The 13,035-nt window shown below is 56.0% G+C and overlaps 1 protein-coding gene across 3 annotated transcripts; it reads left to right on the forward strand.

Annotated features, from left to right (window-relative positions):
• Positions 1-334: 334 nt before the first annotated feature.
• Fes (FES proto-oncogene, tyrosine kinase) lies at positions 335-10,175 on the forward strand. Of its 3 annotated transcripts, none has more exons than XM_037197979.1 (19): positions 335-557; positions 1,075-1,296; positions 1,422-1,595; positions 3,419-3,515; positions 3,676-3,859; positions 4,319-4,456; positions 4,536-4,655; positions 4,775-4,897; positions 4,996-5,182; positions 5,311-5,388; positions 5,959-6,168; positions 6,494-6,616; positions 6,938-6,991; positions 7,492-7,610; positions 8,059-8,153; positions 8,240-8,363; positions 8,875-9,032; positions 9,142-9,264; positions 9,649-10,175. In XM_037197979.1, the coding sequence occupies exons 2-19, from the start codon at positions 1,084-1,086 to the stop codon at positions 10,158-10,160; spliced, it is 2,832 nt and encodes a 943-aa protein (XP_037053874.1). In that variant the 5' UTR covers positions 335-557; positions 1,075-1,083; the 3' UTR covers positions 10,161-10,175. The 3 variants fall into 3 exon arrangements, with proteins under 3 accessions (XP_037053874.1, XP_037053872.1, XP_028729594.1); XM_037197977.1 differs by having other exon boundaries at positions 336-557; positions 5,305-5,388; XM_028873761.2 differs by having other exon boundaries at positions 340-557; positions 5,305-5,388; positions 9,539-9,892.
• Positions 10,176-13,035: the final 2,860 nt, after the last annotated feature.

The raw sequence follows: 13,035 nt of genomic DNA on the forward strand, positions 1-13,035 counted from the left end.
TTAGGGTTTTCATTTGGAAATTTTATATTCAAATAGAGGCTGGCGCCTGAGCTGCGCTCAGGGAATCCAGACAAGGGACCGGACTAGGCTTCCTTCCTCTCCTGTGTCCGACCCCCTGACACCTTAGCATTCTGGCCGGACTCCTATTTGTCCCCAGACTCTGTGCACCCTGGGTGCCACTGGGCCCAGCTCCTTGCCTGGGGCCTCGCCTGCAGTGCGCTCCCACATTTTGGGTTCTTTCCCGGTGTTCACGGAACGTCATCGCGGGGGCCCTTGGGAGTGCCTGGTGCACAGGCATGACCATTCTTTGCCGGCCTCCTCCTCCCTTCCGTTTCCGTGGCTGAGCTGCCTCTGTAGGCTGTAGCCCAGGGCATGCAGAGTGGGGAGCAGGGGGGCCTGTGGGCTCCAGCCCGCCCCTTCCCTGTAGTGGACCCGCCCCGGGGTCTGGGGCAACTGAAACCCCGGAGGAGGAAGCGGCAATCAGGAACTGGGCTGCCTGGGTTCTGGGCCTGAGCTGGTCCACTGCCGCCTGCCCCGGGAGCAGCTGCCCCCGAAAGGTAACTCCACCTTCAAGGTCCAGGAGGTTACGTGGGGCATGGGCAGGGGGTGGCAGTGGGTGGGCACCGGAAAGGGGCCAGGCAGATGTTCTGGGAGCCTGAAACCTGTTGGGGTGGGGCTAGGAGCTTGGGAAGGGCAGGAGAGCCCAGTGACAGGATTCCTTCAGTGGCTCCCTGCCCCTGCTGTGCGGCAAACTTAGCATTGTTAACGACCCTGGTGCAGGATCCGGAAACATCCGGGAATAGTGTGGGTGACGGACCCTAGTACGGATCTCCAGTCTGGTTCCTGGAAGAGGGACCACTGGCTCCGGGACCTGGCCTGGCGCACAGGAAGCAGCGAGGGCCGGCCGCAGCCCAGGCTGCCGTCTGTACCTCCTGGGTTTTCTGCTGGGCAGGACCCCACCCATGGCCTGCCTGTAGCCCTCCTTGACCTTACTAGCCCTTGGCCTCTTTTCCCGGCCCCTCCGTCTCCAGCTGCTGCTTGGTCTCCACTAAATGACCCGGTCTCTGTCCCCAGGACACCATTATGGGCTTCTCTTCAGAGCTGTGCAGCCCCCAGGGCCACGGGGCAGTGCAGCAGATGCAGGAAGCTGAGCTTCGATTACTGGAGGGCATGAGGAAGTGGATGGCCCAGAGGGTCAAGAGTGACCGGGAGTATGCGGGACTGCTGCACCACATGTCTCTGCAGGACAGCGGGGGCCAGAGCTGGAGCAGCGGCCCCGACAGCCATGTCAGCCAGGTGAGCTTCCACTCACCCCCACCTTCTCCCCAAAGCCTTAGCGGTGGGGTTGGAGACGTGGCGAGTCCAGGCTTGAGTGCCCTTGTCATGTTCTTCCTGCTTCCCCATCCCACAATGTGTCGCAGTCCTGGGCAGAGATAACAAGCCAGACGGAGAACCTGAGCCGGGTGTTGAGGCAACACGCGGAAGACCTGAACTCGGGGCCCTTGAGCAAGCTGAGCGTGCTGATCCGGGAGCGGCAGCACCTGCGGAAAACCTACAACGAGCAGTGGCTGCAGCTGCAGCAGGAGCTCACCAAGGTAGGTGTGCCCACGAGGAGGACGCTGTCGCAACAAGGAGTTGCACAAGGATGCCTAGAGAAGCAGAAGTCACTGACCACAGGCCTGGCTCCACGATGGCCGGCCTGGCCCTGCCGAACCTTCCTCTTTTTCTCCCCCCAGCTGAGGCTAACCTGCTGCAGGGCCTGTCCCTGCATTGTCTGTGCCTGAGCAGAGTGCTGAAGTCCGGAAGGGATGAGGCTAGCCCTTGCCTCAGAGGAGCTCAAATCAGTGCAGCTCAGGGGTGAGGGACTTGGGGTGGCCAAGTCAGGGCTCCGGAGGCAGAGTCCTGCCTAGGTCTGAACTCCAGCGGCTCTTCAGCTCTGGGCTGGGGGGTATGTGCAGGGGCTTTGTCTCCCATTCACTGCTCAGCCTCCCGGCACCACACCCCTTTCATGGCCCCAGAGCTAGGTCTTACCGTGGACCCACAGCGCCCCCTTGTGGCCCACCTTCCTTTCTAACTCCCTTCCAATTCAAGGGTCTGCCCATTTGCGGGAGCACAGCCATGCTCATGCGCCCCCCCATCACTTAGGCCTCTGTTTCAGTGACAGAATGGAGTAATTTCTGCAGAGACTCTATGGCCTACATGCCCGAAATATTTACTAGCTGGCCCTCTAACACTGGCCAAGCCTAGGAATTGCAGTTGGAGAAATTGAGGTTCCTAGAAGCAAAATGAAGCTTGCACACTATGTCCCAGCGCCCAAGCAAGAGAACTGGGATGAGAACTCCAGTCTGTGGCCGCCACCTAGTGTTCCTGTTTACCAAGAACATGCTGTGCAGGACGCCATGCAAAATACAAATGCTGGAAGTTGCAGAGCTGGACAAGCCAGGTGTAGTGGCCTGTAACCCTTGCACTCAGGCAACAGAGGCAAGATTGAGGGTTATCCTGGGCTATAGAGCAAGAAACAAAAAACGAAACTAAGGGTGCGTGAGATGGCTCAGCATGTGAAGGTACTTGCTGCCAAGACTGTCAGCCCGAGTTTGGTGCCCGGAATCCACAGGGTTAAGAAGAGAACCAGCCCTTGCAAGTTACCCCCCCCACACACACACACTTCTATATGTGCGCTATAGCATATGTATACCTTCACACATACATACATGCACCTAAGCGTAGTTTCTCAAGAGCTGGAGAGATAGCTTAGTGGTGAGGGGTGCTTACTGCTCACTCAGAGGATCAGAGTTCGGATCCCAGCACCTCCATCAGCCAAAGCTCACAAGCACCTGTCACTTTAGTCCCAGGAATCTACAGCCCCCTCTGGCTTTGGTGGGCGGGCCTTCCTGCACACATACACACATAAATAACACAAAACAAATCTTTAAGAGAATAATAATTCAATATGAAGTTGAGTGTCGTGGCTCACATCTGTAATCCCAGCACTCCAGAGTTTGAGGCCAGCCTGGGCTACAGAGTGAGTTCTGGGTAACCCTGGACTAGAGTGAGACCCTACCTCAAAAAAAAAAATCAGGAAAAGGAAAAGAATTTCAATATGATAACAACACAATAGAAAGCCAAGCCTGGCACTTTTGATTATGGAGTCATGTGAATACACATACCTGAGGCCAACTCTACCTGCCACCAGGAAGTTGGAGCCTGTCCCAAATTCCTCCCTGGTCCCTTCAGCAGCATGTCTCTAACTCAGCTCCTCTGACTCTAGCCTAAAGGGCCAGCTTCCCCAGAAGTCTCCAGAAGGATGAGTTTGGCCAACCTGACAGCCTGGATAGCAGAACCCTTCCAAGGCTGTATCTCAGCTAGGACTCCCAGGACTCAAGGATCTGCCTCCCACACTGACCTCCTTTTCTTCCAGACCCACAGCCAGGACATTGAAAAGCTAAAGAGCCAGTACCGGACCCTGGTTCGCGATAGTGCCCAGGCCAGGCGCAAGTACCAGGAAGCCAGCAAAGGTTTGGGGTCTTTCCTTCCTGGCAGGGAGAAAACCCAGACCAGTAGACCTGTCTGCTGGTGCCCGGGGAGGGGTGAGGGAGCTGCTGCTTGGGCCTCTGGAATACCAACCCCCTGGGCGTGCGTGCACATGCCCCCCCCCAACACACACACCTCTTACAGACAAGGATCGAGACAAGGCCAAAGACAAGTATGTGCGCAGCCTGTGGAAGCTCTTTGCCCACCACAACCGCTATGTCCTGGGCGTGAGGGCGGCCCAGCTGCACCATCAGCACTACCACCAATTCATGCTGCCCGGTCTGCTGCAGTCGCTGCAGGACTTGCATGAGGAGATGGCGGGCATCCTGTAAGCCCATAGCCCCATTCCATCCTAACCAACAGTAAAACATAAGACTGGAACTGGAACTGGCCGGGGCGGGGTGGGGTGGGGTGGGGTGGGGGGTGCAGAGATAGGCCTGGAGATACAGACTTGGGGTCAGCAGCACATCAACGCCTTATGTATTTATTGGGGACCTAATTCCCAAGTACTTCCTGGGTGCCAGGCACTGCCCACAGAATCCACCTCAGTGGAGCGGTGTTTTCACGGCCTGTGTGCCTATAATCTTACCAGGAAGCAGAAGGCCGAGGAGGCCTTAAATGATTTGCCTGAGGTCATTTCACTTGCAAATGAGCAGAGGCTGTGTGGTGTGTGGTGTGGGGGTGGCGGGGCTGGGGGGGGTGTCATCCAACCTAGCATTGCTGCTGAACACGTGCCGTAGGCTGAGTTGCCCTCTGACTCGATGGTTCTGGGGGGTGGGGGGTGCAGGAAGGACATCCTGCAGGAGTACCTGGAGATTAGCAGTCTGGTGCAGGACGACGTGGCATCCATTCACCAGGAGCTGGCTGCGGCCGCCGCCCGCATCCAGCCCGAGTTTGAGTACCTAGGCTTCCTTCGACAGTACGGGTAAGCCAGCCCTTATCCCCGAACCTCCTGGGCACCAGGACTTCTGACCTAGTCGCTGAGGGGCCTTGTCCACCCACAGGTCCACCCCTGACGTCCCACCGTGTGTCACTTTCGATGAGTCACTTCTTGAAGAGGGTGAACAGTTGGAACCTGGAGAGCTGCAGCTGAATGAGCTGACGTTGGAGAGCGTGCAGCACACGTGTGTGGATGTGGGCAGGGAACCCTTAGCTGGGTGGCCAGGCTAGGTTGGCTTTGTTGGGGGGCATGTGGCGGCGGGAGGGGGGGCCACAGCTTTCACGCTCCTGTCCTTGGGTGCAGGCTGACCTCCGTGACGGATGAACTGGCTGCGGCCACCAGGGAGGTGCTGAGCCGGCAGGAGATGGTCAGTCAGCTACAGAGCCAGCTGAGAACCGAGGAGCAGAACACCCACCCCCGGGAGCGGTGAGCAGACCCCACCTGCAGCAGCCTCCTGGCTCCCCTCCACCGTGTGGGGGGGAAAACTTCAGACTGAGTTTCTCTCGTCCTGCTCCTGCCTGCAGGGTGCAGCTTCTGGGCAAGAGGCAGGTGCTGCAAGAGGCAATACAGGGGTTACAGGTAGCGCTGTGCAGCCAAGACAAGCTTCAGGCCCAGCAGGAGCTGCTGCAGAGGAAGATGGAGCAGCTAGGCACCGGCGAGCCTCCGGCCGTACCGCTCCTCCAGGACGACCGCCATTCCACCTCCTCCGCGGTGAGATGCCCGGCCGCCACCGTGCCCTCCCTTGCCAGCCTACCTGCGGGGGCTGTGCGCCTCATTTTTACCCTCCCCCTCCCTAAGCCTGGCCACCCGCTGACGTCTGTCCCTGGCCTCAGGAGCAGGAGCGAGAGGGGGGAAGGACACCCACACTGGAGATCCTTAAAAGCCACTTCTCTGGAATCTTCCGCCCCAAGTTCTCTGTGAGTAGTACGAAGGCTGGGCCTCCGCCTCTGCCCATCTAGTCAGGCCAGGCCAGGAGTCTCAGACACGCTCCGCAGACTTCCACGCCCTAAATGGAAGGACCTGCCCATAAACTGCTTTCATGGGGCAGGGGGAGGGGGGACGGGAGCATCCTTTTCTTCCTTGGGGTTCCAGGCTGCAGGTACCTCCGAGCCCTGCCAGTCCCCGTGTCCTCTCCTCACCACCCTTATCAGCGGCAGGGCCCTGCAGCGCTGGCTGCTCCATTGCTCTGTCTGCAATGTCTGGGGGTGACGGGGAGGCCTCCGGTGAGGAGGAGAGAAGTAACTACCGTGGTTGGGGTCCACTAGCCTGGGCTTCCCATCCCAGTTGTGCCCAGAGTGAGCTTGAACTCCAGGCCTCTCTGGTGTCACAGGGATAGCTGTAAGGAGGAGAGCGTATCAGACAGAGAGACCCACCACTAGCCCAGTGTTCTCCCCCTATGAGCCAGCCCAGGGACGCCTGCATGCTCCTTCTAGATCCTTCTTCTCCCACTATGAGCCAGCCCAGGGACGCCTGCATGTTCCTTCTAGATCCCTCCGCCACTGCAGCTCGTCCCCGAGGTGCAGAAGCCCCTCTATGAGCAGCTGTGGTACCACGGGGCCGTCCCGCGGGCAGAGGTGGCTGAGCTGCTAACGCATTCCGGGGACTTCCTGGTTCGCGAGAGCCAGGGCAAGCAGGAGTATGTGCTCTCGGTGCTGTGGGACGGCCAGCCCCGGCACTTCATCATCCAGTCCTCAGACGTGAGTGGCGCCGGGACCCTGAGCCTGCTGGACCCTGCCCCCCCTTCTCCTTCCCCTCTCCAGGGAAAGGACCTAGACAACTTTGCGAGAGTAGGGAATAACGCTGCTGCGTCTTAGGTGCCTCTTCTCCAACTCTGTCGGGAGGAGCCACAGAGAAGGAAGATAGCGGGGTGCCATGTACCCCACTCCACTGCCCCTACTGTGTGTCCTAGAGAGTCCCCGTCCCTCCTGTGCTTTCCCTGTCCTCCCCCAGGGCTCAGGCCTCCTTACCAAAGGAAGCTGCTGACCTCATGTCCTCCCCCCACGCCCCACCCCTGCCTCACAGAACATGTACCGGCTGGAAGGAGATGGCTTTCCCAGCATCCCTTTGCTCATCGACCACCTGCTGTCCTCCCAGCAGCCCCTTACAAAGAGGAGCGGTGCTGTCCTGTACAGGGCGGTGCCCAAGGTGAGCCCGTGGCCAGCCTGGCCCCTGTGGGGTTTGGACCTCACCGGTCAGCCCCAACTCCCACCCAGTCTATATTCAGAGCGAGCGCGTGAAGTGAGCATGACCCCACAAGGTGATCAGCCTCAGTTCGGGATGTCTTCCCACCCGTGCGGGCCATATATATAAGCCTGATTCCCCAGATTATCTGAGTGTGTCCTGATAGGACCAGCCCTACCAGCCAATGTGATGCACTGATCCTAGACAGACGTAGCGTCAGCAGGAGAGCTATTCAGGCCTTCACGGGGCCCATCCTGTTGGCCGACTCCCAGCTTCTCTTCTCAGGACAAGTGGGTGCTGAAGCACGAGGACCTGGTGTTGGGCGAGCAGATTGGAAGGGTAGGTAGCCCCGCCACCCTGGGGTTCTCCAGCCATCTGGGATCTACCTGTTACCTCCTCACCAGCTTCGTCCAGACCCCTCACCAAGTCCCCCCTTGGGTTTCACCTCCAGAGTCCTAGAGGGTCTCCTTGACTCAGTGGGACTCCTGGTTCCTTCCTCAGAAAACAGCGAACAACTAGGCCCCCAGAAGCCGGCACCCCACCCCCAGCTCTTGCCCACTCAAGGGCTTCTCACCAAGCACCTCTGTTAACGTAAAATACCCGTCACTTCCCAATCAGAATGCTTTTCCAACCCAAAGGGAAGTGATTTCTGGATTTCCCATGTCACTTCTCAGAGAAGGTGGCACAGGTAACTTTTGTGTCCCCCGCTAGGGGGAGAATTCCTAGAGAGCTAGGGTGACAAGTCGGCATGAACAGTGGGGACAAGATGGGTTGTCACCTTGAGGTGAGAAAGGTCAGCAGTACCAGGAAGGTGTGCTATGAGCCCAGGACGATTTCAGGGGAACTTCGGAGAAGTGTTTAGTGGGCGCCTTCGAGCAGACAACACCCCAGTGGCTGTGAAGTCTTGTCGAGAGACGCTCCCACCTGACCTCAAGGCCAAGTTTCTTCAAGAAGCGAGGTGGGTGATAAAATAAATATAACTAGGGGCTGGAGAGATGGCTCAGAGGTTAAGAGCACTGGCTGCTCTTCCAGAGGTCCTGAGTTCAATTCCACATGATTGCTCAAAACCATCTATAATTTGATCTGGTGCCCTCTTCTGGCATATAGGCAGAACACTGTACACATAATAAATAAATCTTTAAAAAAAAAAATAAGCATGACTTAAGTTTCCTTGTACGAGAGGGTTTCTCTGTGCACGGCCTGGCATTTAATCCTCCAAGTTCTCTCAGACCTGAGTAGCACTCATAATGCAAAGAGGTACTGACCAGGAGCCCCCCTGCAGTCACGTGCCCAGGGCTGCTGGCATTCAAGGCCATGCTTTTCTTGAGGTGGGGGGGGGGGTTAGAGGCAGGTGCAGAAGGCTGTGGGCACAGATCACACACAGCCTTAGCAGCGCTGTTCCACAGGATCCTGAAACAGTACAGCCATCCCAACATTGTGCGTCTCATCGGGGTCTGCACCCAGAAACAGCCCATCTACATTGTCATGGAGCTGGTGCAAGGTGAGTGAGTAGAGGTCTGGTCTCCAGGGTGGGGGCTCCGCTTGCCCGGTGGCTCCCACCAGACTCAAGGCTACCTTCATCTCCAGGGGGCGACTTTCTCACCTTCCTGCGGACAGAGGGAGCCCGCTTGCGGGTGAAGACTCTGCTGCAGATGGTCGGGGACGCAGCTGCAGGCATGGAGTACTTGGAAAGCAAGTGCTGCATCCACCGGTAAGCGGGGCCGCAAGCCCCGGCAGACCGTGGCGTGGTGGCCACCAGGCATCAGCTCCCAGCCTGAACTGGTCTCTAGTGCCTTGTGTTTGAGAGTTATACTGTGTCTGTTTGTGTGTGTGTGTGTGTGGGGGGGTGCATATGCTGCATGTATGCCCATGGGTGTGGAGGCCAGAGATCAGTGTTAGGCGTCTTAATTTTTACCACTTTAGTTTTGGAGACAGAGTGTCGCACTGAATCCGGAGCTCATGGATTTGGTGAATCTGGCTAGCCAGTGAGCTTCAGGGATCCACTTCTTTCTAACGCCCCAGTGGGGATAACAGACAGGCATTGCCAACTTTTTCTGTGAGAGCTGGGGATCTGAACTCAGGTCCTATGTTTGCACAGCGGGCACTTTACTGAACCGCTTCCTAAACCCCGAGGAGCAGCTGTCGTTCACTGTCTAGAGTGTTTGACCCAGCTGGGCGAACATTGGCTTGAAGGAGACCAACTTCTTCCCTGCTTCCCCCAGGGATCTGGCTGCTCGGAACTGCCTGGTGACAGAGAAGAACGTCCTGAAGATCAGTGACTTTGGGATGTCCCGAGAAGAAGCTGACGGAATCTATGCAGCCTCAGGGGGTCTCAGACAAGTCCCTGTTAAGTGGACTGCCCCTGAGGCCCTTAACTATGGTACCCGGCTCTCACCCGTCCTGGACTGCCAGGCTGAAGGCTGGGCGTGGGTGGACTCTGGGTCCCGGGATGTGGACGGTCTCCCCATGCTGCCTTGCCTCCTTTGCAGGCCGCTACTCCTCAGAGAGTGATGTGTGGAGCTTCGGCATTTTGCTGTGGGAGACCTTCAGCCTGGGGGCCTCACCCTATCCCAACCTCACCAATCAACAGACACGGGAGTTTGTGGAAAAGGGTAAGGCCACAGATATATGGTAGTGCCTCGGGGCCAAGCTCCTGGCTGAGATGCTCCAGGCAAATGCTTCTTCCTCAAACCCCCTACTGGGGCAGAATAAGAACAGACTGTAGCTGCCACAGGTGGCAGGCCTGTTTATCCATGGTGGGTCAGAGGTTAGAACCTAGGCCTCTGTCTTGGGGTTCTTAGACAAGACTGGTTCCCTAAGGGCGGTGACTCTGAAGCAATCTGGTCCCTTCTTATACTTGCTGCTGCATCGCACCTGTCCTCGTAGGGGGTCGCCTGCCTTGCCCAGAGCTGTGCCCTGATGCAGTCTTCAGGCTTATGGAGCAGTGTTGGGCCTATGAGCCTGGGCAGAGGCCTAGCTTCAGTATCATCGTCCAGGAGCTACAGAGCATCCGCAAGCGGCATCGGTGAGGCCCGGAGGGTCCCTGGCTGAAGCCAGTGGCCTGTCCACGCAAGAGTATACCTCCTCAGCAGCTCCCAGTCATTGTTGGACGGCTCCAAGACCTGCGTTCCAACCACCCCCAACAGGGCTGCTGGCAGGGTGCAGACCCAGGGAGGCTCCGTGTCCCTCTTCCTGCCCAATTTCCTCTCTCAGGCAGAAAAATAAAACCAGTTGTGCCCATCAGGTAATCTTGGCATGTGTGCTCCTCTGGAGGCCTGGAGCCGGTTCTGGAGAAGATCGGCAGGGTCCTTATGGTGGCAGTGAAAAGAGGAAGCAGAGTCCACATGGCGTAGAGCTGACAGGATTGGAAGCTCAGGATGATATACAAGCTTTGGCCAGGTGGAGGCGCTGTTCCCTAGAAAAGGATCACCGCTTTCTCAAAGCTTCCCAGATGCCAAAGACCACTGCTTTCTGGGATCCCATGGAGATAAAAAGTGGGCTGATGTAAAGCGGCAACAGAGGTGTGACAGTCACAGGATTATAAATATTAGAGAGTAGCTGTCGCTGTGGAAGTGAGCAAGTCACAGAGAGTTCAGGAGGAGATGGGAAAACGGTTACAGATGAGGAAACAGGTAAAGTAAGACGTCCCCACAAAGAAGAAATGCTTTTCTGAGACAAGAGCTTGGCTCTCAGAAGGAGGGCCTGAGCAAGGTCAAGGCCCCCCAAGTCCCACTGAAATCCCTAGTCACCTGAAACAGTCCTCAGAAACGGGAGGTCGGGAAGATAGGCAGCGTGGGGCTAAAAACAACACACACAACACACACTGGGAGTTGCTTATAAGACAGTAATGAGGGCCGTGAAATACCCGTAACCCCCACTCCCACCCCCTACCCCCACCAGACACAGACACCACACCACACCTTCTTGGTCAGGCATGGTGGTCACGTCTGTCATCGGTTTTCAAAGAGATCAAAGAAAGCCTCTGGAGGCGGGGCATGCAGGTCAGTTGATGGAGTGCTTGTGTAGGATGCACGAGGCCCTGGGCTCCATCATCTGTATCACATACAAATGCCTTGTACTTGGGAGGCAGAGGTGAGTGTGTTCTCTGTGAGTTGAAGCCCAGCCTCTGCTACATAGAGAGTGTGGGGCCAGCCTGGGTACCATGAGACTCTGTCTCAAAAAACAAAAACAAATAATAATAATGGGCTGGGGTTCTGGGAGTCCAGAGAGCCACTGCTGAGGGATGGACATAGGCAAACAGATCTTTATGAGTTTGAGACCAGCGTGATCTACAGAGAGTAGAGTTCCAGGAGAGCTAGCTCTACATAGAGAGAACCTGTCTAGAAAAAGAAAGAAGAAAGAAAAGTACTGACTCACATTTTTTCTTTTTTTCTTTCTTTCTTTCTTTTTTTTAGACAGGATCTCACTATGTAGCAAAACTCAATATGTAGACCAGGCTGGCTTTAAATTTATAGAGATGCACCTGCCTCTGCTTCCTGTGTGCTAGGATTAAAGGTGTACCCCACCACACTTGGCTCTGAGATCCACTCTTACCAAGAGTGAGAAAGAAGATGGAGTGAGAGAGACCCTGAACAGACATGTTACTGTTTCCAGTGAATCTGCAGAAGCCTGGCTCGTGTGCCAGGCAGAGGAGGGTGTGGACTGAGTGAGAAGGAAGGGGACACGCTCAGTTGCTGAACAGCTGACCCCCATTCTCCAAGCCACTCTTGGCTGCAGCCATAACATGGCTGTGAAAGAAAAACAGAGAGAGAAACCAAGGACTTGTTGCAGGAAGTCTTCACAGATGGGATTAAGCGCAGGTCAGTGAGAGGAGTTCTTGCCGTCTGATTCTGGGGGAGGCCACCAGTTCAGACCACCGTGACCCAGCCTAGAATCTGAATGGTGAGCTCAGATGCTCAGCGATGACATTAGTCCCCCCCCATCACACTGCACATTTCCCAGGCGAGGGAAAGGATTTCTTGGCGTGTTCTTCAGATAATCTGGGAGGACCCGTTTTGTATGAGGCAACACATCTCTTAGAGTTGCGCTCATGGCAAGAGTCAAGAGATGATACAAGCCAAGGTGTGTGCATACAGCTGGTGCCGGGGAGACCCAGCGGAAGGGCCACCGGGGACCCCGCTGCATGGCAAGAGAGCGTTAGAGTAAAATGGGATTCTACCCATAGAGGCAACTTTTCAGTTCTCACTGGGAGGAATGAAAGACAAAGAGCCGGCCACTGTTGACATTTCCTTCAGGCAGACAGGTGGGACATCCAGAGCCACACCCTCCCCGCTGTCGTACATGCTCCCAAGAGACGAGGAGCTGCGTGACTCAACACCGTCAGTACATCCCCCCCCCCTCCTTCACAGACAAAGGGCAAGGTCAGAGGCCTGGGTCTCTGGGGTGATGCTTACCAGGGCTTCAATGGGCAACTTCTCCAGGCCTAGCCAGGTGGCTGACAGCAGATATGGAAGAGGAGGGCCCTTGTCTTTATACAAGAGCTAATGGCAACGTGAGTGTTGATACTGTGTCCTTTCATTAGCACCGAGTGGCCAGTAAAAATGACTCATGGCCTGTGACACACACCAGTTATTACAAGCCACAGAATTCTTTGCCCAGACTAAAGACACCGGTAGGCAAGGACACCCTGAATGCCTTTTTGGTCACTTCACTGATCCAGAGGAAGAAAATCAGTTTGCTTGCATGAGCTTGAGTTATAAGACCTCTTCAAAGCTGTTCCTGGAGTCCCCTGAGCTTTGTCCCCAGTGGACAGGCTGACACAGAGAAGCCTGGGATCCTGTCATGGCTGGTCTTCACCGTCAGTTCGATCGGATTGTGTCACCTGATAGACTGGTGAGGCACACCTTAGGCGTATTGGTGACAGTGTTCCCAAGAAGAGTGACTGAGAGAAGACCCACCCTGAATGGGGGGACCACCATCCCATGAACTAGGGCTCCAGAGCAAGAAAAAAAGCCAAGCTGGGTGTAGTGTCTCACGTCTATAATCCCAGCACTTGGGAGCTGGAGGCAGGAGCATCAGGAGTTCACACTACATGAAACCCTGTCTCAGAAAAAAAGAAAAGAAAAGAAAGAAAGAAAGTGTAGCAGGAATCTTAGAGAGTCTGGCCAACTTCTCAGCTGGTCTTGTTTCCTCAGACTGGAGGCCTCTGAGTCCTCATCCAGAATGGGTCTCAGCTGAACTGCTGCTCAAAAGCCTGAATACTTAACCAGGCCAAATACTTAACAAGGCCAAATGCTTCTAGTTTCTGATTCTCATGCCTTATATACCTTTCTGCTTTCTACCATCATTCCCCGGGATTAAAGGCATGTGTCACCATGCCTGACTGTTTCCAAAGTGGCCTTAAACTCACAGAGATCCAGAGG

This window comes from Peromyscus leucopus, chromosome 1 (genome assembly GCF_004664715.2).
Source record: "Peromyscus leucopus breed LL Stock chromosome 1, UCI_PerLeu_2.1, whole genome shotgun sequence".
NCBI classification, from domain to species: Eukaryota; Metazoa; Chordata; class Mammalia; order Rodentia; family Cricetidae; genus Peromyscus; species Peromyscus leucopus.

Coding starts and splice junctions, on each gene's coding strand:
- Fes (XM_037197977.1), top strand. CDS start 1,084: ATGGGCTTCTCTTCAGAGCTGTGCAGCCCCCAGGGCCACGGGGCAGTG. Junction 1,297..1,421: donor CCGACAGCCATGTCAGCCAG/GTGAGCTTCCAC, acceptor AATGTGTCGCAG/TCCTGGGCAGAGATAACAAG. Junction 3,516..3,675: donor GTACCAGGAAGCCAGCAAAG/GTTTGGGGTCTT, acceptor CACCTCTTACAG/ACAAGGATCGAGACAAGGCC.